Raw genomic sequence first — 21,539 nt, forward strand, 5'->3', positions numbered from 1 at the left:
CATTGGCACTTGGCATTTTCAAGTGTCCTTCTGTGATGAAAAGAGCGTCCAGTCAGTATTTAATTTACATTTTAATGCTCTCTTCTCCAAACTCTTCCTTGAGTATTTGCCCCACACTGTCTCGTTTTACCACCCACCTTTCTGGCTGTGTGAATTTCCTGTGAATGCCTTAACAGAGGGCCACACGCTTAGTGACTTTCCTCCATCAGCTCCGGAGGTCACAGATCCAAACGAGCCTTTTGGCAGCAAGGCCCAGGGACAGAGCGGGTTCTGCCTGGAGGCCCCAGAGGCCCTGCTCCTGGCCTCCTCCAGTTGCTGGAGGCTCATGGCCACGGCCCTCCAATCCCGGCTTCCATCATCACTTCCCCCTTCCTCCCCCACAGACTTTCCCACCTTTGTCTTGTAGGGAGCTGTGTGCTAACACTAAGACCAGTGGATAATCCAGGTTGATCTCTCCACCCCAAAATCTTTACTGAATCCCATCTGCAAAGCCCCTTTTGCCATGCAGGGTTCAGTCACAGGCTCGGAGACTGCATCCCGCTAGTGCTCTGAGCTACTCTTGACGTCTTTTCCATCCATGTTCTCCCAAGAAGAATCCCATTCACTCACAGTCCACACTGTATCCCCCTCAGGACTCCCAAATGTGTCTCTTTAAGCTGGACTCTACCCAATGGTTGAAAGTACATTTCCAAATGCCCAAGAGCTCACTGCCTGCCTGTGCCATGGACACCTCCAACACAATTCCAAGCCTGAGCCTGCTGCCGCTTTGCTATTCATAGCCAGTCTGCCTTCTTCTCTGGCCTTCCTAGGATCAGTACATGAGATTTTCACTTGCTCAGGCATCAAACCGAGAATAGCTGAATCTTCAGATTTTCTCTGTGCTTTTCTTCTGTTCCCAACAATAACTCGTCATTGAGCCATGGAATCCTCCTTAATGAGCCACCAAGTCTGGTCCTTCCTCTCTGTCCAAACCCCGCCCTCCTAGTGACCATGCTCAGGGTACATGGAGGGATTATATCACTGTTGACTGATCTCCCTGTTCTTCAGAGCTTGTCTGACTCATTTGTTATCTTCACCCATTTGATGGGTGTGTGATGATGATTGAGGGGAGAATGTTATCTTTTAAAGGCAAATCATCACATTCTTAGGCTTCAGAAGATCTAACAAACAGACTTAATATTTGGAAGCCTTTGCATCATGTTTTAGCATTTACTTTCAAATTACCTAGAGGAAGCATCAGTCACATTTGGAGAGGGGGAAAGAGAAGAGAAAGATGAAGACGATTTTCACAAAGTAGACACCCAAAGGACTTCTGGACGCGTGAAGAGGCTCAGAGTCTCAGGAGCGGGTCATTGAAGACACATGTTATTTTATCATTTTCATGGTGAGATACAGCCTGAAAGCAGATCAACTGTGAAGACACGTCATCTCCCAGTGTTGAGAATGCAATTGTGGTGACCTTCCTACTGGGTATCTCTGTCTTTGTGGGGACTCTTTTGATGGGTGTGTGATGTGGATTAAGGGGAGAATGTCTGTGTGCTGGTGAACACACGCTAGACTGTGCTCATTTTTCACCTCAACAAATTGGGAAAAAGTGTAGTTTATTCACCTCTTAATGATAAGAAAACTGGTTTTCAGGGACAGAAAGCAATAGGCTCAGAGTTGTAGAGTGAGTCATTGGTGGGCCTGGGAGCTGCACCCCAACCCAGTCCTCGGGAGATTAGCAGCCCCTTTTTTACAGGGTATTTAACTGCGAAAGTAAGAGGGAGGAAAATGCGAGTGTCACAAGGTTGGATTTAGTTGGTTTATTCTTTCTCCCTGTATAATTTTTTCCCCTCTTCTTCCTAACTCATACGGCCAGAGGTTGGACCACATGTGCACCCCGATGACATGGCAGTTTGTTTCTGACCAGTCAGGACACACAAGAAGCCTGGTGCAAACACAACAAAGCCCGCAGACATTCTGTTCCCATGAAGAACGGGCGCCACTCCACTTCCTAGCATCTTGACGGGGTATCAGAGCGTGGAGTCGGTTTATAAGGTGGGTAACCAAGTCCCTGGAAGGCAATTGAGGCGCTCATTTCAGAAGAGTTACAGCCGCACAAAGTGCCCAACACTGCAGCTGGCTGAGAAGAGAAGAAAGGTCAGGCTGTAAAATTTTTATGTTTCCATTTTCTAAGAGAAATCCATCACTGGAACTTGTAAACTGGTCCAAGAGAGGCTGTAATTTGGGCCATTATGGCAGGTGTGGGTGGCGTCTCCCAGCAAGGCGGACTGACTGACTGATGAGTGCTGTTTGCAATGACCTCCGCTGGAACATATGGGTCCCGTAGGGTCAATTCCTAGATCATCGTCTGCGGAGACACGTTCCCGCCAGCACAGACTCACTGGTGCTATCCTGCTTAACGAAATTAGTGGCTCAAAAATAGTCACAGAAAGCCTAAGAGAAAAAAACCAGGATTTGAAAGTAGAAATGACGAATTTTGAATCTTCTGTTTTGTCTTAACAACTATAATTCTGAAATCATTTTATGGACATAAGAATGCTTCAAGAAATTCAATAGGCATCTAGGGGTTTTATTTATCACTTTTATAAAGGCTAGATTTCTAATAGTATTCACTTTTTGCCAGATAGATACGTTAGGGGAAACAGATTTTTTTCATTCCCAATAATTATTCCCAGTAATGTTATACTATTTGACATTACCAAAAATTTAAATAGGTTGTTACTGAGATATTTTGGCAACTGGAGCTGCCAAACATAAAAATTCTGTTTTTGAATAATCAGGGCCTGGGGAGGCCTGCTCAGCACTGCAGCTTCTGTGCACCTCCTGACATGAAGGGCGGCTCTGGCCTCGCAGACCCCAGGCCTGTAAGGGTCGCTCACCGCCATACAGGCTGTGTGGAGTCAGCGGCGGGAGCCTCTCATCAAGGAGACGCAGACACAGTGGTTCTCACGGCCTCATTGGTGCTTATGTTGCATACTCTGTTTCCTTCCCTTAATTTTAGAATGAGAGCGTGGGCTGTTCTGGCTGTCACGCTGATTGTGGCCTGCACAGAGGCCTTCTTCCCTTTCATCTCAAGAGGCAAAGAACTCCTTTGGGGTAAGTAGCAAACACATTGTGGTCTTCTGGCCTTATAAAGTTATTTTTCACACTTACTAAAATAGAGGGCATGATGGTAGCTCCCGAGAGTCAGTTTAGGCCCCTGTAGCGTATGCTTTGTTATACTTAGAAAAAAAATTGTAATTCTTGATTTTAGAAGGATTAAAATACTGTACATTTCTTTCTTTTAAAAAGAGCTGATTTTCCTTGGATAACACAATAGAAAATTTTCACTTTTACCTATTCATATATTTGAAAAAAAAATTTCTTTGGGAGTGTTTTTCTTCCTTTGCTACAGAATCATTTTTTCTTAAATAACTTCTGTGATGTATTTTCTGGAATCAGTGTGCTACTATGTGAAAACAAGTTAAGAAAGCTACTGAGATGCAGTGGTTAAAATAATCACAGATCAAACTCTTTGCTTTTCTTTTGATAAAATAAATGAAGTCCCAAACCCTGAGAACAGGTTTCACTGGAGCGAACACTGCAGGGGCGTTTGCCTGGACATTTCACCCCACAGACACTCCTGGCCCCGCAAGCGGGTGACACCTCACTGGGCAGGTCCCTGGGCCTCTGGACACAGTCCTGAGACACCTGGAGCAGGTGACACCTCACTGGGCAGGTCCCTGGGCCTCTGGACACAGTCCTGAAGCCCCTGGAGCAGGTGACACCTTGCTGGGCAGGTCCCTGGGCCTCTGCACACAGTCTCAGGGCCGTGGCACAGCACTAGCACCTCTGCCCTCGCCTGCCTTTCCCAGGACTGGAGACTCGTCTGTAGTTCAGGGTCACAGACTCTGGAGTCCTCACTGCTCCCAGCCACACCCAGCCCAGCCTTCTGCTGGGGGCCACATTTTATCCCAATGTTTCTGCATCTCAGGACTTCACAAACCATATTAGGAGCTGCAGTGAAGTCCATAACAGACTCGTAGACTCCTTAAAGCACTCTCCCTCCACAGCTCCCAAGAAGTGCCAGTCACTGCCCACTCTGAGATCAGGGAAGCCGTGGGGCCTCTCCCTGCCAGCTTCCATCCATGCCCCAAGGATGGGCTACTCACCCCCAATTCCTGTCCCTCACCTGCAAGTGGAGAACGCTGGAAAATTACCCATCACAATCGTTATTCATGAGCAAGAATGAGATACTCCATTTAAAGCAGCGAATGCGGTGCCCTGGCAAACACACACACACACAAAAACTGAGTCACAATATAAAGAACCTCAGGAAAAAGTGATTTTGCATCTTCCAATAATAAATCAGTCACTCTATCACCCAGAACATGCTAGATGTTCAGCCAATGGTTTGTAAATTAATTAATTTGTTATTTTATTTCATACTTACTAAGGACCTGGTTGTATAAAACCAAAGTAAAATATGTTAGAAATCAAGAGCTAGTTATGAGCAAGTCGTTATACATGGGAGCTGTTCAACGAAATATTTAAAACTCTGTAACATGTTTTTTAATTTAAAAAATCACATTTAAAAAGCTATCAGGAATGCAATATCCACAACTTTTGCTAAAGCAGTTTTTAAAAATTATTTTTCCATCTCTGAGAGATTTGACCTTTTCCTTTTGCTTAAACTTTTGGTTGATACGTCGCGAGTGCACAGGATGGCAGCTGCCGGCTATGCCACACACTGGGCACATCGTTCTGCCCGCTCCAGTGTTTCCACGCTGACTTATTATTTGCTTGACATGTAAATGAGTTACTGAAAAAACATGTGTCTCACAGTACTTCAGTTTTCCATCCTTTAATAGTTGTTTTGCAGCTTTAAATCCGTTTGGAAAATGATGATACCCGATGATTGCGTGTGGGTTTATGTCACCTGTGCTCACAGCCATGTGAAGCAAAAACCTTGGCCTGCTCCCCAGCCTCTGTGCAGGACAAGCCAAAGAGCAGCCAGTGGCAGGGCCAAGAGGATCCAGGCTTCCCCGGACCACACATGGTCACACCATAAGCAGATGGTGCCCGGGGGGTCCCGGGGGGTCCTGCTTGGTGGGTGGCTCACCCTTTATGTGTCAGGCACCCCTTTTATGGATCAAAACGTAGAAGTCTGGAAGTCTCAGAAGCAGCAAGGCTGTGGCCACTCAGCCTCAAGTCCCAGGTCTTTACAGAGAACCAACACACATCCTCATACTTGAAGCTTGATGATAAGTACTCAGTGAAAAGTATCAGGCCAGTGCCATGACTCACATCTGTAATCCCAACACTTTGGGAGGCCGAGGCAGGAAGATCACTTGAGGCTAGGAAGGAGTTCAAGACCAGCCTGACCAATATGGCAAATCCCCATCTCTACTAAAAACGCAAAAAAAATAACAACTAGCTGGACGTGGTGGTACCCACCTGTCATCCCAGCTACTTGGGAGGCCGAGGCACAAGAATCAGTTGAACCCAGCAGGTAGAGGTTGCAGAGTCGAGATCACATCACTGCACTCCAGCCTAGGTGACAAGGTGAGAATCTATCTAAAAAAAAACAGACAGAGAAAGAAAAGCATCAGTCCTGGATAGAGTTTAGGTTGTATCAACTTGTCTGTAAACCTTAGGAAGGTGGAATAAGAAGGGAACGATCTCGGCGGGTGCTCAGACTGGGTGGGTGCAGGAGAGACTCTTGCTCCAGAGCAGGATCCCCTAGGGTCAAAGCACAAAGAGAAATAAACTTCAGCACCTGAAAATTCTGTAATAAGAGTCTTTGAAATTGGAAAAAGATTTCATTTTCCCTCCAAAGTCTGTGCATGACCATTGTTGTCTGAGAGAAGTTTGCTACCAGCCCCTCCTCTAAAACCCTGAACAGCGTGTTCATCACCGGAGCCCTGTGTATTCATCCCCTCGCAGGCTGAGCGGCATTCCAGCATTTGTGCAAAATCAAGATTTATGTGCAATTAGCTTTATGGCAAATGTTCCACAAGTTATAGCTGTTAAAAGAAAACAAGATGCAAATGAACAACGGGAAGCAGAGGCGCTGCCTGCAGACTGGGAAAATTTGGGAAGCTAGCCTAATGAGTGGATTTGTTTTAAAAGGAAAGTTGGCAAACCTTATTCCAGTTCATTAAATTTCAACAGACAGCAATGATTAAAGTGAGAATCAACACACGACTCTAAACAGGAATCCAGCGCTTAGAGTTAGGGGCAAAGCTCTGGCCCTGGGGGCTTAGGGTTTTGGAGAAGAATTTTGGCTTTCATATAAATATAGATATGTATTTATATATATATAGGTTTTTTTACATAAACAGCCTTTGGAACAAGGCAACTTCCTTCTTCTTTCTGAAATATAGTATGTTCTTGCCGAATGTGTCCCTGAATCCCACCTCTTTTATGAACAATATGAATATGCGTAAAGGAGAATTTGGGGGAACCGTGCCATGCACCTCTCAGAGCAGGAGCAATCTCGAGAAGGCGCAGGCAGAGAGCAGTGGGCAGCTTCTCCAGAGCAAGTAATTAAGTCCCGTGACTCCCTAGAATTCAGTGTTCAGTTCTGAAAAAAATAAAGTTCAGGTTCAGACTCCCTAAGTCTATGGTCCTTGCATCCGACGCCTCTTCCCTGGGACTGCTGGGAACCGAGGAAGGAGAGGCAGCTGCAGAGCTAACGATGGCAGGGGGGTCAGAGCCAGCTACCCCTGCTCCCTGGCAGCAGGAAAGCTAACGTGAGCTGATGGAAACTGAGAAGCAGCAGATAAAGGAAAAGCCATCTACCCTCCCTCTGTTTGGCTAAAAGTAGAACATAAATCCTTTCCCTGTCCAGCAGAGAGGACAGAAATCACCATGGGGGACCCGAGGCCTCAGCCTGGGACCAGTCCCAGAGGCATCTGTGTGGCAAACCTCTGCAGCCCTGGCCTCCCTTCCTGTAGCTGCCCCAGAGAGACCTCCTCACAGTATGTTTCCCAGGAGCTCAAAGCCCTTTGCTTTGGTCTTGCAGCTTCTTGGAAAATGATTGTCCTTTTGTTGAGGGGCTGTGTGGCCGAGTTCTAACTGTCCGTTCAAGTTTCCATCTTGGGGCGCTCAGGGGGCTCCCTCGTGGAAGCAGGAGGCCAGGTTAATAACCCCCTGTGTGTTTTCCCTTGGGACTCTGCCTTTTGTCAGTATAATTTACAATGCCCCAGAAAATTAACCTAAGATGCAGGGAGAGAAAAGGTTTCTTCCTCCCCTACAGATGGATGTCAGTCACCTCTATTCAGCCAAGAAGTAGTTAACCTAAACAGTGAAAACACCACCGGTTCCAGCAGACACTTAGGACTATCTGATGAGAATTATGTGTCTCTGATGGGAGTTTTCAATACAAAAATGGATTTATTTTATGAAACTTAAAAGACAATAATAATCTGCAAGCCTATAAAAATGTTTTAATTTTGTGAAATATTTCACAATAAGAAAAGAAACTAGAGACTAAGCAACATGTGATCAGTTAAACTTAAATAACAATATATTAAATTTGTCAATAACAAGGAATGATCTCTCTAGAAACTGCCATTTCCAAGCATAGTAGGGAAAGCTAAGCATGTTTCTTTATATTTCATCAGTTGGTTCTTAAATAATTGTCAAGTTGCCTGCTGAAAACCAGCCTTTGGTCTTGGCTGTGAATAGCGCAGAAGTTTGCAGAGTCCTAAAGAAACTCTCAGTGACAGGTGCATAAACACAGGTGGTGTGAGTGACAGAGCTAATTTGTTTTTCTGGTACCTAAAGATCAGCAGGATCAAAATTTCATAAAGGAAGAGCTGGGAGCTTGAGATTGACAATTTCATGAGATGAAGGATAAATTGCATTTTACATCCACAGCTCTGCAACATGGAGATGGGTTTTGGGCGGGTTGTGGAAGTCCTGGATTCTGAGGAGGACCTGCACGCAATTCCGTGGGCATCAGCAGCCTTCAGATGCTTTCATCAAAGGCACAGGCACAAGCAGGCCTTGTTTTAGAAAGGTCACTTGGGTGACAGCAGGAGGGACAGAAGGCTGGGGGAGAGATCAGTGCCGGAGACAGTCGAGAGCTCCTTCTACTAAGGCAGTAGAAAGGGAGACTAAGGCAGTAGAAAGGGAGACTGGCAAGGGCCAGGCAGGAGCAGAACGTTCTACCAGAGATATTATGGGGAAATCAGCACAACACGGCGAATGAAAGGCAAGGAAAGCCGTGGCTGGGTTTCTGGCTTGGGGACCTGAGCTGGCAGGGTGGTTATTTCAGGCTGTTAATTCCCCCGAGTGGGGAACAGAGGAGGATGGCGTGACTCGGGAGAGAAGTTCAAGTGAAAACGGGCATTTGGGTGAGGACGAAAGGAGGGTGAGAGGAGACGGCAAAGATCAGAGGAGCCAGAAATGCACCTATGGTGACATTCACGGGAGGGAGACCGTGGAGGGAAGACAGCCACGGTGACCGAGGCTGGGAGAGGGAGCGGCCAGAAACTGAAAGCAGAAGGCACGACGGCCGGGAGCACTGAGGCTTGCCAGGCCCTCAGCCAAAAGCCGTGCGAACTTCTCTCTAAAACCATCCTAAGACGTAACTCTGCGCACTTGCCAGGCCCTCAGCCAAGAGCTGTGCAAACTTCTCTCTAGAACGATCCTGCCAGGTAACTCTGCCGCTAGGAGAGAAAGCCGCGCCAGGTGAAGGGGTCCGTGCGTCACTCGGAGATTGATTTGTCTCACTCCAGAGCTCATGGCCGTCACCCCTCTGCCACCTAAGAATGCCGGCAACATCCCAAAAGCACCAGAGTCCTGGGGGGTGGTTACTGTGTTTGGCAAGTAAGCGGCCGTGACTGACCTCAGAATACTAAATGTGAGTTGAGTTGCCCAGGCAGTTGCAGTGGGTTTAGAAGGAAATACGAGGAAAATAAACGAAAATTCCAAGTGTCTTATATCTCAAGCTTTTGTGGGAACAGGAAGTTCCCTTGCTCTTGAGAGCTGAAAGAAATCTCCATAAAGCCCAGAATGCTGGTCCTTGAGGTCCACACCTGCCACTGGTCCTGCGATGCCCAGGCCGCCCCTCCTTTTTCGGCTCCTACTCACTCCCACTGGCATCTGTTCCACATCGCACTTTCCCAAGCATGCACATGCTGGCGCGAAACCAGGTCCCCTGTTCAGACTCCACACCCAGAGCCCGCAGCTCTGACGACTGTACTGCGTGGCCCTGGTGGAGCTGTGAGCCCATGCTGGGTGCCCCCCTCCCTCCCGCCCTGGCCCCAGGGAGCCCCACACCAGGGGGGCTCTGTTCATTGCTCTCTGCCCAACCCTGAGAGGTCACCCTCTGCCCCAAGTGTTTAACCACTGGTTACTCATCCCAGAACCCAAGAGAGATCCATCATGGAGGTTTTCTTAACTTTGTTGTATCGCACTGTAAGAAACTGGGTAGACAACGGAACAGACGGAGCAGGGCAGAGTGAGCAGGAAGAAGGGATGGTGGGGAATTTGTGTGCTCCTTGGGTGGGGACGAGCATGGAAGGCACTTGGGGCTGAAGCCTTGAGAGGCGCTGCAGTCGCCTGTCCTGGGCTGACCTCGTGCATTTGCCTCTCCTGGGCTGACCTCGTGCAGGTTGGGCCGTTGGGAGAGTGAGAGCCTGGTGTCCCCTTCAGGGACTTCTATTTGCTTTTAGGAACCAACGCATTCCTTTGGTGGAGTATTGATGCTACACAGGTGAATTTAGTGACAGGACTGATGTGTGAACATGGCCGGAAGCACTTGCCATCTTCCTGTTACCCGTCTGGAACTTCACGTTGTTACCCAGAAATGGGATTTTAACCTCTTAAACATTCCAGGTGCTAAAACAAATAACACAGGAGTGTTTTCATTGGAAACTGCTGGTATATTGGAATTATTTTATCTTTTATTAAGTACACAAATTAAGATAGGCAAATTATTACCAACTTTACCACTAGCTCAGGCGACCAGTGATAAATGTTCAGAACGAAAGTTATTCAAAATCATTTGAAGTGGTTTAGACAAGAGAGAAATTAGGTGAGCAGCTCTCTCATCCCATTCTCCAGGCAGCTCCATGCAGGGGGATGGACACTTCTCCATAGCAAGGAAGTGAAGGCCCGTGGAGGAGAAGCCTCCCGCAGACCTGGTCGCCTGCCTGCCCTGGAAACCACGTGGGCATCACCACAGCCAGATGGGCTTGAGCGACAAAGCAACACCGTCAGTGAATCCCCGAACCGTCACTGTGCTCTGACTGTGTGGTGTTCCTGTCAGTGAATCCCCGAACCGTCACTGTGCTCTGACTGTGTGGTGTTCTCTTCTGTAGGAAAGCCTGAGGAGTCTCGTGTCGCCGGCGTCTTGGAGGAAAGCAAGCGGCTGGTGGACACTGCCATGTACGCCACGATGCAGAGGTGAGCCCTGGGGAGGGGCCACCGCCCCGAATGCCACCTACGGGCACGTCCTCCCCGACATCCGCACACGTGTGGCCTAATATTCACAATTGCAAATGAAACCCTGAAGCTTCCCATTGTTAATTTACTTCCCCAGTGTCATGTGCAAGCAGAGGATAGAAATGGTATTTAATATCCAATTCTTTCTTTAGCAAGACACAGAGGAAAAGCACCATGATCCAGTCAGCAATTACATATATCCTGGTTAAAAGACAGTAGAGGCTGACGTCCTGATAGTGAAACCAGACTCTCTCCTCAAGGACTAGGACAGATTAAAGAGGAAAAGGGAGACCTAGATCCCAGATCTTTGGTGGTGTGATGTAACTGTAACATAACCTGGGGCATAGGATAAAGAATTAAATGGGGCTCTCCTCCATTTTTGAAATAATTAGCATTTGTAATTATATAACAGACACCACTATTAAGAATATTGTGGTCTCATATTACCTGTCTAGATAAAGAAAAGTAAAACAAACCTGTAAAGCAGTTTGTCCTCCCAAGCTTATTATTTTGTAGGAAGTTGACTAATAATTATATAAGTTCTCAAGATACAAAATATCAAAAGACAGCAGTTAATTTATTCCAAATTTCTATTATTCCAGCCAGAAAAATACCTTATTGTTCATAGTGGCTGAAAACAAATTATTATTTATTTTCTAAAAATTGAATCAAAGGTAAAAGAAAGAGAATCACTATTTCTTATAAACTCACGCACACTTTAGTAAGTCTAAAATGGACAGGAATTCCTGGAAAGACATGGCAGTGGGGGTGGATACCAAGTGCGTAGTAACAAGTGTGTGCTGCTCTCTCAGTAACAATTTGTGAACCCAAGTATCTAAGACAGATCTCAATCCGTGTAGAACGTTTATTTTAACAAGGCTAAGGATGTGCCTGTAACGCAGTGTCAGGAGGTCCTAAGGACACCTGCCCAAGATGGCTGGGGCACAGCTTGCTTTTACACATCTTAGAGAGACAGAAGACGTCCGTCAAAACGTGTCAGATTTGCATGGTGGGGAGTCTCTGGGTCATAAGTAGATGTAACAGTTTTCTGATTGGCAAAAATCAGTTGAAAGAATTATTATCAGTGGGAAGGAATGTCTGGGTGATGTGAAGGGGTTATGGACACCAGAGTTTCATGAGCTTCATAGAGAAGAGATCGTGAATGTTTCTTATCAGACTTAAGGTCTGTGACGATGTTGATGCTGGAGGGGCAGAAGGAGGCGTGTCTGACTCACCACCTTCCATCACCGTCTGAACCAGCTTTTCGGGCTAACTTTGGAATGCTCTTGGTCGAGAGGCGGGGTCCACTCAGGTGATTAGGCGAGGACATTAGAATTTTACTTTTGGTTTACAAATTATATGTTAACAGGACCCTTTTGAAATCAATGCCTTGATCCTAAGGATGCATTAGAGTGAGGGAAGCCCAGGAGAGATGTCAGCTGGGGACACTATTGGAAAAATTTGCCTTTTGATATCGCTCAAAAAATACACTATACACCTATTCCAACTATGTTTCTTTCCTTAAGAAATACTATTTCTACTGTGGAACAGTCATTGTTCTGGATTCCGGGATACAGAGATGAGTTAGATCGTTTCATATTCTCAGAAGTCCGTGCTCCTTCTGTAAAGACAGATACCTGAAGGGGACACCTCATTTAGGGATGAATTTATTATGGATCATCAGGAAATACAATGGTTGGTTGGTTAGAGAACTGACTTTGAGTAAAAGTTTTAATAATAATAAAATACTTTTATCCTTCAAAACACATCTAGTTACTTTAGAGCCGAAAAGAAAAAAAAAATAACTTCTCCAAATAATATCAGAAGCTAGAGTGTGCCTAAGTCATTTCTTCCACTCACTCATGGGCAGTGGTATGGCCCCAGGCTTTTGGAAAGTGATAGGAAAGCACAGAGCCTGCCCATGAAAGTGTTTACAAAAAGGGAGCCTCTGAGACCCCCTACCCCCTCACTCATCACTTCGCTTACCTGGATAGCACGGGGCCAGGGACAAAGGACTTTGCTCCCGAGGTAGATGGAGTCAGAGTTTTAGTGTTTGCACTTGTTCCCTGAGACCACCTCCCACAGAGCAATGGAAAGGAGACCAGGGTAGGCTGCACACAGGAGGGGCTGCGTCTGGGGAGCGGGGGGTGCCCTGTGCCTTGGGACCTGGATCTTTACGCTGTGCGGCGAGCGTGCCCACCCGGGCTCTGGGGAAGGGGGCCCTGTGCCTGGGGACCCGGATGGAGGGGCTGCATCTGAGGAGGGGGGCCCTGTGCCTGGGGACCCGGATCTTTATGCTGTGCGGTGAGCATGCCCGCCCAGACTCTGGGGAAGAGCACCCCTGTTTGACTGGAGAATCTGGAGAATGTGCAGTGTATTCTGGAGGAAGATACAACCTCCAGGGAGGCAGCGGCGGGTTCCCGGGCCTGTGGCCCAGGCTGCATCAGCAACCAGGTTCACCTGCAGCAGCCAGACCCTGTGAAGGAGGCAGGCAGGGGCAGGATCTGCCCATCCATTGTGTCTGGGCCACCTGGCCAGGTGTGGCTGGTAGTGTGGGGGCAGGGGTGAGTGTGACCCATGAGTGTGTGGGGGTGGGGGTGAGTGTGCCCTCGACCTGGCAGGCACCCCTTGGACAGGGCAGTGTGCTTTTCTCCCGCCATGGCAGAGAGCAGGCACTGCAGATCTGCCCCCTCCACCTGCCATGAGAGTGGGAGCAACTCCCTTCCTTTCTGCACTTCGTAATTTTATAATTTCGGCATAGATGGAAGAAGTGTCTGCGTGAGGCTCTGGGTCCGGTAGACCAGAGGCCGAGAAACCAAATGTTCCCATCAGTCTCAGTTACTCACCCCAGGGTCTGTCCAGGCTCACATTCCTTGAGCAGTAAACTCATTCCTTTTTAGCATTCAGGGACCATTTCCAGTATTCACAGTTCGCTGTGAGGTCCAGGGTGTATTCAGCCTGGAGTATCTGTACCTAGATTAGTGATACCATTTTAGTCTGTTTACTGTTCACAGTGGAACGCTCTGGGCATTCCTGGGGTGCCAGACAGAACAGCTAAAGGAGTGTTATTATTTAATCAAATGAAGCTACTGGAAGGTGTCCCCGAACCAAGAGCAATCCGCAGAATTCGTGGGAACACACATATGATGCATGGCTCTGTGTGGGCTCTTCACCTTAAGAATGCAAAACCAGCTAGAGTCAAAGTTCCCCTAATTTGAGTTTGATTTTCAGATATTTTGCTGCAGTTAAGAGCCTGCAAGTGTCACCTAGTAATACCTTGCTTATGTTCTGAAGCTGAGCTCTTAAAGTAACATGCAGCCCTGACCTGGGCTGCAGACTGCGTCTGTGTCCGGAATGAGCCATGGCTGCGGCCCCTGGGAAATAGCAGCAGATGAACAGAGCAGACTGTGGCTTGTTGTGGGGGTTGAAGCACCTCTCCAGGCTCTTCTGAATGAGCTGCCTGCAGGCTGGGCTCTGTAGAAAGTGGACATGATGGGAAAGTGACCAGCCAGCGAGGGAGAGACCTCTGAGCTTCACGGCAGCTGCAGGGACAGGAAGGGCTGATGTGGGCAGCGTGGCCTGGGGACCCACCCAGGGGACCTGCTGGGCGATACCCTCCAGGTCACGCTCAGGAGCTAGGATCAGTTTCCCAGACCCCTCCAGGTCACGCTCAGGAGCCGGGATCAGTTTCCCAGACCCCTCCAGGTCACGCTCAGGAGCTGGGATCAGTTTCCCAGACCCCTCCAGGTCACGCTCAGGAGCTGAGATCAGTTTCCCAGACCCCTCCAGGTCACACTCAGGAGCTGAGATCAGTTTCCCAGACCGCTGCTTTCCTGATATACCTCTTTTGGGTCCTGATTGTGTTGTCCCATGGGTGCCAGGCAAAAGAAGGGATGAGACAGTGAGCCCTCGAGTGGGTGCAGGTGTTCTAGGAGGCAGGAGTAGATTTCCTCAAAAGGAGCACCCTTGGCCTTCAGATCTCCAGAGAATTCTCATTCTTCCTGTTAACCAAATGTCTTGCTCAGATAGATTTTAGATAAATGTCTGCAAGGAAAGCATGCGTTTTGGGAGGGTTGCTATGCTCTCTACCATGGCGAGTCCTGGGGAAGCTGCACAGGTGCCTACGCTCTGGCTCTGCCGCAGCTGCTGCGACTGACAATGTCACTTGCGTCTGGGCCAGGAGTCTCCTGTCTTCGGCTGGCATCCATGAACTGTGGCTGGCTAACATGTTAGTTATAAGTAGCTACAATCTCAGTGTCCTCAAAGTTCATGACTATATACTACCTTTTACAAACATGTCAGCAGATCTAAAACACATATATTGTATATTTTAAGTTAAATATCGCATGCATTTGTATGTACATAAAGTTATTTCTAAGGTACATGATGCATGTGTGTAATTTTTGTATCTTACTGTTGTCTCTATCATTTACTGGATGTCTACGTGGTGCAAGCTAGTTAGTTTTCAATGAATTAATTTCCTCACCTATAAAATGGGCGTAATTGTTGTATTTATCTCACAAGCTCATATGGTTTGGTGCGTCCCCCCAAATCTCATGCTGAAACGGGATTCCCAGTGTTGGAGGTGGAGCCTGCTGAGAAGAATCGGATCATGGGGGCGGATCCCTCATGAGTGATTGATTTGCCCCATCCCCTTGGTGATAAGGGAGTTTTTGCTCAGTTAGTTCACATGAGATCTGGTTGTTTAAAAGTCTGTGGCACCTCCCCCACTCTGCTCTCTTGCTCCAGGACCTGTCTACTCCCCATCCAAGTTCTTGCATAGTTGTCAGCTTCCTGAAGCCCTCACCAGAAACCAGGCAGGTGCAGGAGCAATGCTTATATAGCCAGAAAAACTGTGAGCCAATTAAACTTCTTTTCTTTTCTGCATACATTACCAAATCTCGGGTATTTCTTTATAGCAATGTGAAAATGGCCTAACACAGAAAATTGGTACCGAGGAGTGGGGTGTTTCTATAAAGATACCTGAAATTGTAGCAGTGGCTTTGGAACTGTGTAATGGCAGGGGTTGGAAGAGTTTGGAGGGCTCAGAAGAAGACAGAAAGACAAGGGAAAGTTTAGAACTTCCTAGAGACTTGCCAAATGACTGTAACCAAAATGCTGCTAGAAATAAGGACAGTGAAGGCCAGGCTGACATGGTGTCAGATGGAAATGAGGAACTTACTAGGAACTGGAGGTAGAGGTCGCCTGTGTTATGCCTTAGCAAAGAGCTTGGCTGCATTGTGTCCAAGTTGTGGGGATCTGTGGAAGTTTGAACTTCAGAGTGATGACTTGGAGTATCTGGCAGAAGAAATTTCTATGCAGCAAAGCATTCAAGGGGTGGTCTAGCTGCTTCTAACAACCAACCATCAGATATGAGAGCAAAGAAATGATTTGTATTTGGAACTTATATTTAAAAGGGAAGCAGAGCATAAACATTTGGAAAATTTGCAGCCTACCCACATGATAGAAAACAAGATCCTGTTTTCAGGGAAAGAATTAAAGGGAGCGGCTGGAGTAACCATTTGCTAGAGAGATTAGCATGACTAAAAGGGAGCTGAGTGCTACTATCCAAGACAACAGGAAAAGGGCCTCGAAGAAAGCATGTTGTAAGTCCTCAGGACAGCCCCTCCCATCACAAGCCCAGAGATCTGAGAGGAAAGAATGGCTTCAGAGTCTAGACCTTGGGCCTCTTTGTCCTGTGCAGCCCGGGGACACAGATCCCTATATCCCAGCTGCTCTGGCTCTGGGCTTGGCTCAGAAGGGCCCAGGTACTACTCAAGTCACAGCTTGAACAGTCCAAGCCATACGTGTCTACAGCTTTCACATGGTGTTCAGCCTTCAGGCTCACAGAATGCAAGAGTTAAGGAGACTTGGTGGCTTCCCCTAGATTTCAGAGAATGCATGAACAAGCCTAGGTGCCCAGGCAGAAGCCTACTTCAGGGGCAAAGCCCTCTCAGAATGACTCTACTAGGGCCACGCTGAGGGGAAATACGAGGTTGAAGCCCCCACACAGAGTGCCCACTGAGACACTGCTTAATGGAGCTGTGAGAAGGAGGCCCTCACCCTGCAGACCCCGGAATGGTAGATCCACCAGCAGCTTGCATCCTGCACCAGAAAAAGCCTCAAGTGCTCAACTCCAAACCATGAGAGCAGCCAGGTGGGCTGTGTTCAAGGAAGCCACAGGGCAGAGCTGCCCAAGGCCTTAGGAGTCCATTCCTCACACCAGGGTACAGGACACGGAGTCAAAGGAGATTGTTCTGGAGCTTTAAGATTTATCGAATTGTCTACTGAGCGTAGACTGGTGTGGGGCCTATAAACCCTTTCTGTTGACTGATTTCTCCCTTTTAGAATGGAAAAATATACCCAGTGCTGGTGCCACCGTTGTATCTTGGAAACATGTAACTGTTTTTTTATCTCAGAGGCTCATAGGTAGAAGGACCTTATCTCCAGGTGAGACTTTGGACTTGGGACTTTTGAGTTAATGCCGGAATAAATTAAGACTTTGGGGGACTGTTGCGAAGGCATAATTGTATTTTGGAATGTGAGAAAGACATGGGATTCGGGGGAACAGGGTAGAAGGATATGGTGTGGATGCTTTTCCCCTCAAATCTCATGTTAAAATGTGATTCTGGATGTTGGAGATGAGGCCTGGTGAGAGGCAAGTGGATCACAAGGGCAAACCCCTTATGAATGGTTTAGCCCCATTCTCTTGGTGATGAGTCAGTTCTCGCCCAGGAGGTCCATGTGAGACGTGGTTGTTTTACACTGTGTGGCACCTGCCCGCTTGACCTCTTGCTCCTTCTCTCACCATGTGAGGCACCTGCTCCCGCTGCACCTTCCACCTCCCCAGAAGCCAAGCAGGTGCTCGGTCCATGTTTGCGCAGCCTGCAGAACCTTGAGCCAATTAAATCCCTTTTCTTTATAAATTACCCAGCCTCAAGTATTTCTTTAGAGCAATGCAAAAATAGCTTCACATGTAAGCTTTAACAATTTTTATTTTTGTTGTATATGTTTCAGATTTGCAAAATGATGTTTTGATACATAATGAAGTGATCACTACCATCAAACAAAATTAACGTACCCATCACCTTCCATGGTGATTGGTGTCTACGTGTGGTGAGAGCACTTAAAATCTCTCGTAGCACATTTGTTTTTAGTATTCAATATTATTAACTATGGAAGGAATACAAGGGCTTAGCACAGCACCTGAAACTTTACTTTCACTAGTAAGCACTATGTATTTTGGGATTATTATTAATAAACAAAAATATAAACAATCCATTTAATTATGGCAGAACAACTGAAGAGAACAACTAGATCACTTTTCCCAAAGCCACAGTGGGTGATTCTGAGTCCTGAGCCTCATGTCTAACTTGCAGAGGGAAGGAGGTTCTCCTGCCAGCTCCGTAGTTCTGCCTGGCCTCTGACACTCTCACACCTCCCCTGGTCACTTGGGCAGTGCTGGCCTCCTGTCAGCTGGAGAGGCCCCACTGCAGATGACTCAGCCAGGGCAGCTGTCTGCAGCCCCCAGAGCGCAGTCCGCTGTGGTCACTCTGCTTCTCCTTTGGGGCCTGGCCCTGCCAGCTTTGCTGTCAAAGGTGATTGACTCAACCCTCAGGCAAGAAGGATGGTGAACCTGATGTAGTCCTCCCTTGGGCCCTGGGGACTCAGTAATTCCACTTGGCAGGTGCTTGGACAATGCTCTGATCCACCCAGGTGTTGGAAGCATTGTTGCAAAGGTCACCTCTGTCCTTTCTCTCCAGGTTCCCCAGGTTCCCAAATGCTAGTAGGCAGGTCAACTGTGAAACCTTGGATTGGTTCCCTGTAGCTGCTGCTGCTGCTGGGAATCTAAAAAGGTCAGGTGCCTGTGTGGGAGGCCAGGAGTGAGGGGAGGCCTGCAGGTGAGGAGAGGCCTGCGGGTGAGGAGAGGCCTGCGGGTGAGGAGAGGCCTGCAGGTGGGGTGAGGCCTGCAGGTGAGGAGAGGCCTGCGGGTGAGGAAAGACCTGCAGGTGGGGTGAGGCCTGAGGGTGAGGAGAGGCCTGCGGGTGAGGGGAGGCCTGCGGGTGAGGGGAGGCCTGCAGGTGAGGTGAGGCCTGGGGATGAGGGGAGGCCTGGGGATGAGGGGAGGCCTGCGGGTGGGGAGAGGCATTCAGATGAGGCAGGCTTCACATGTTTCTTATTCTGTGAGGGCGTGTTTAGCTCTCACTGTGAACAGCTTTGCTGCCCCATTGTGGGGCTACACTGAGCAGATGCTCTGCACTGGAGTGGGAAGCGAAGAAGTTGGAGCTGGGACACAGGCAGCCTCGGCCGGCATTGGCTCTGAGATCAAGGCAGGGCCGTGCACTGCCCAGTCTCCTGTTTCATTAGCTGGGACATAAACAAATCATGTCTTGGTTTGGATGTGACGGCCTGTCAGCAATTGTTATGAGAATCCAATTGACTCTGATACGACAGTTTTGTAAAGGGCAAGGATTTGCCATTTTCCTCATCATTCAATACTGAAGCATCACCTACACCCTATTCCTGTTCCTAAACCCGACAACCCCATGGACAGCGGTGACCCCGTGGACAGCGGTGACCCCGTGGACAGCGGTGGCCCTGTGGACAGCGACTGCGCGTGTTTTCCCTGTGCACACCCCACAGTGCCCGGCACATTGTCTGGAACACAGTAGTTACTCAATAAATGTCTGCTTAATTAATTCGTAATTAAGTGCCAAAGCTACCACAGACAAATAATCTCTTTTATATCTTCTTTATGTGCCATAGAAACCTCAAAAAAAGAGAAATCCTTTCCCCACATCAGCTTCTGTCTTTTTCCAAACTTCCCGAGCCAACTAGCGGAGAGATTGCCCGAGCAGCAGAGATAATGGAAACATCAATACAAGCGATGAAAAGAAAAGTCAACCTGAAAATTCAACAATCACAGCATCCAACCGGTAACGGGCGCCCCCTCCCCACTGAGAAGCCGCAACTCCCCAGGGAGGATGCCTTGATTTTTGTCCAGGGGCTGCTTGTTCAGGGCGTGTTTTTTACTTGAGACCGAGCAGGATGGGACTCCAGCTCTTTCAAAACATACAAGCTGCAATTTTTAAAATGCTTACCAAACAGTCTCAGTATCTTATTTTTGTTACTCCGGAAAATAGCTGTTTCTCTCCAACTCAAATCAAATTTGAAAACGAGCTCAATAAGCTAAACATCCGTTTGTATGGTATAAAATAATTTAGGAATTTTTCCCACAGCCCCCCTCTTAGTTAAAACTTGGCGAGCTCATTCATAAAACCTCTTCAATGAAAGGACTTCATGTGTGAGGCAGCGTGTTGCAGGGAGCCCCATCTTCCCCGAGTTGCTGTTGCCTTAGCAGAGCTACCTAGGACCTTTGAGAGCCAATTGACTCATCTCTAAAATGAGGACAGTAGCACTGCTCACTCCGCTGGCTATCGGAAGACCAACGCATAAACCAGGAGCAAATGTCATTATTTCTTCAGCTCTAAAGCACTCTATGGACATAAGATACTGAGATGGTAATGCAGGCAGCCAAAAGGCATATTGGTGCTTCTTATGATGGGGAGCGAGTAAGCGAAATGTCTTTTTAATTAATCAATAATTTTTTCTGTGCAGTGCCATGAGCTACTTGGCCTCTGAGTTCTTCCTTCTAACTAGCTATAGATCAATTTGGTGCTGGTTTACTTAGCTTTTAGAATAAGACAAACTTGGCTAAACCAGTATTAACCAGAATTCTCAAATCCTAAACTTAACAGTGAAGTTTAATTAACTTTATAGCAAGCTAAGATTCATTTGAAATGTCCTTTCTTTCAAACCATGTGACTGAACGATGTTTCTAAGAACTCTTGGTCCACTGTCCTGTCCACTGTCCTGTCAGGCCTCCTATGGAAATAGCAGTTCCTGACGTCAGAAGATATGGGTCTTTCTGGTCCATGCTTTAGAGCCACATGCTCATTGCTGGGTCTGTAGACATAAATGTTTAGGAGAATAGGCTGAGGTATGTGGTCCAGGCTATAACATAGAACTTAAGGACTCTATAATTTAGAATATTTTAAAATGATTTCCATTGTAAACATAGCCCATCTAGAAAATTTAGAACATGAGGAATGTAAAAAGGTTTCCCATTACTTCATCACCAAGGCAGGACTCCATTAAATGTCAGTGCCTGTCCTTCTAGGCTGCTGCTTCACATTGGTCTTGTGTATTATGTGACTATAACCTAATGGTTCTTTTCTATTGCACATGATTTGTTGTCTGCAAGCACCTGCTTGAGGACATTTCTGTCAAGAAGAATCTGTGCTCAGCTTTTTGAGGAATGCCTATTCCTGCACTAACTGAATGCACACTGCAGTCCGAGGTTTGCTTAACTGTTCCCGTAGAGCCATTCCCATTGGCCTATTAGTGAGCATTCATGATTGAAAGACTAGTTTGTTTCTCTCATATCTGAAAATGGAATGAATTCCTTCCTGGATTTTTTTCTATTGAATATCTCAATTTCACTGGTATCTGGTTAATCCAAGTTTTGTAGCATTATCCTCAAAGATTTATATAAACCGTCTTGGAGAAGTAATCCATGATTACCTCTACTAATGGACAGTAAAGTCACTCTCACTTTGATTTGTTGAATAACATATAAATTATAGTGACAGAATTGATCCAAAAAAAAAACAGGAAATTGTTTCGTGGGCTCTCGTCTCATCTGGAAAGATTTACAAGGGAACCAAAAATCAATACAAAGGAAAAATAAAAGGTTTTATAGATAAGCGTACCATCTTCATCAAGGCAAGATTTTTTTCTACATTAGGGTTCGGGATAAATTCTACTCCTCACTGTCTTCTAAAGCACTGGGGCCGTTACTAGGCACACATGCCTCACTGTGCAGTTGTGCTGAATGAGCCCTGGAGATGTGCTCAGTGAGGGTTGATGGTAACTGCGAAGTTACTTGCTGGCTTATCCCCTTGGGGGCTGAGAGCTTTTGGATTGCTTTTCTGAAAGATCACAGAGCAAAAATAAATTTAAAAAACCCCACATTTCTAGCAATAAGGAAGCTCAAGAGAATTAAATGAGTGAGTACTTGATGTAAAGGGAGAAAG

At 47.1% G+C, this 21,539-nt stretch overlaps 2 protein-coding genes across 15 annotated transcripts in view; both read left to right on the forward strand.

The window, feature by feature from the left end:
* The window catches only part of LOC105497556 (syntrophin gamma 2), a 564,393-nt gene that overhangs the window by 433,749 nt on the left and 109,105 nt on the right, over positions 1 to 21,539 (forward strand). The gene's annotated exons all lie outside the window — the stretch shown is intronic.
* LOC105497560 (thyroid peroxidase) overlaps positions 2,041 to 21,539 on the forward strand; it is a 118,955-nt gene continuing 99,456 nt past the window's right edge. For 12 of the 14 annotated variants that reach the window (XR_011611383.1, XR_011611386.1, XR_011611388.1 and 9 more), the window contains exons 1-4: positions 2,041 to 2,142; positions 3,008 to 3,102; positions 10,320 to 10,404; positions 19,210 to 19,379. Coding sequence is in view for 7 of the 14 variants with exons in the window: in XM_011768724.3 (XP_011767026.2) it covers positions 3,009 to 3,102; positions 10,320 to 10,404; positions 19,210 to 19,379 (349 nt within the window). In the remaining 7 variants the exon portion in view is untranslated. Of the gene's footprint in view, positions 2,148 to 3,007; positions 3,103 to 10,319; positions 10,405 to 19,209; positions 19,380 to 21,539 lie in introns of all 14 variants that reach the window. The other 2 variants (XM_011768723.2, XM_011768722.3) reach the window with 2 other exon arrangements.

The sequence above is a fragment of the Macaca nemestrina genome, chromosome 13 (genome assembly GCF_043159975.1).
Source record: "Macaca nemestrina isolate mMacNem1 chromosome 13, mMacNem.hap1, whole genome shotgun sequence".
In the NCBI taxonomy this organism is placed as follows: domain Eukaryota; kingdom Metazoa; phylum Chordata; class Mammalia; order Primates; family Cercopithecidae; genus Macaca; species Macaca nemestrina.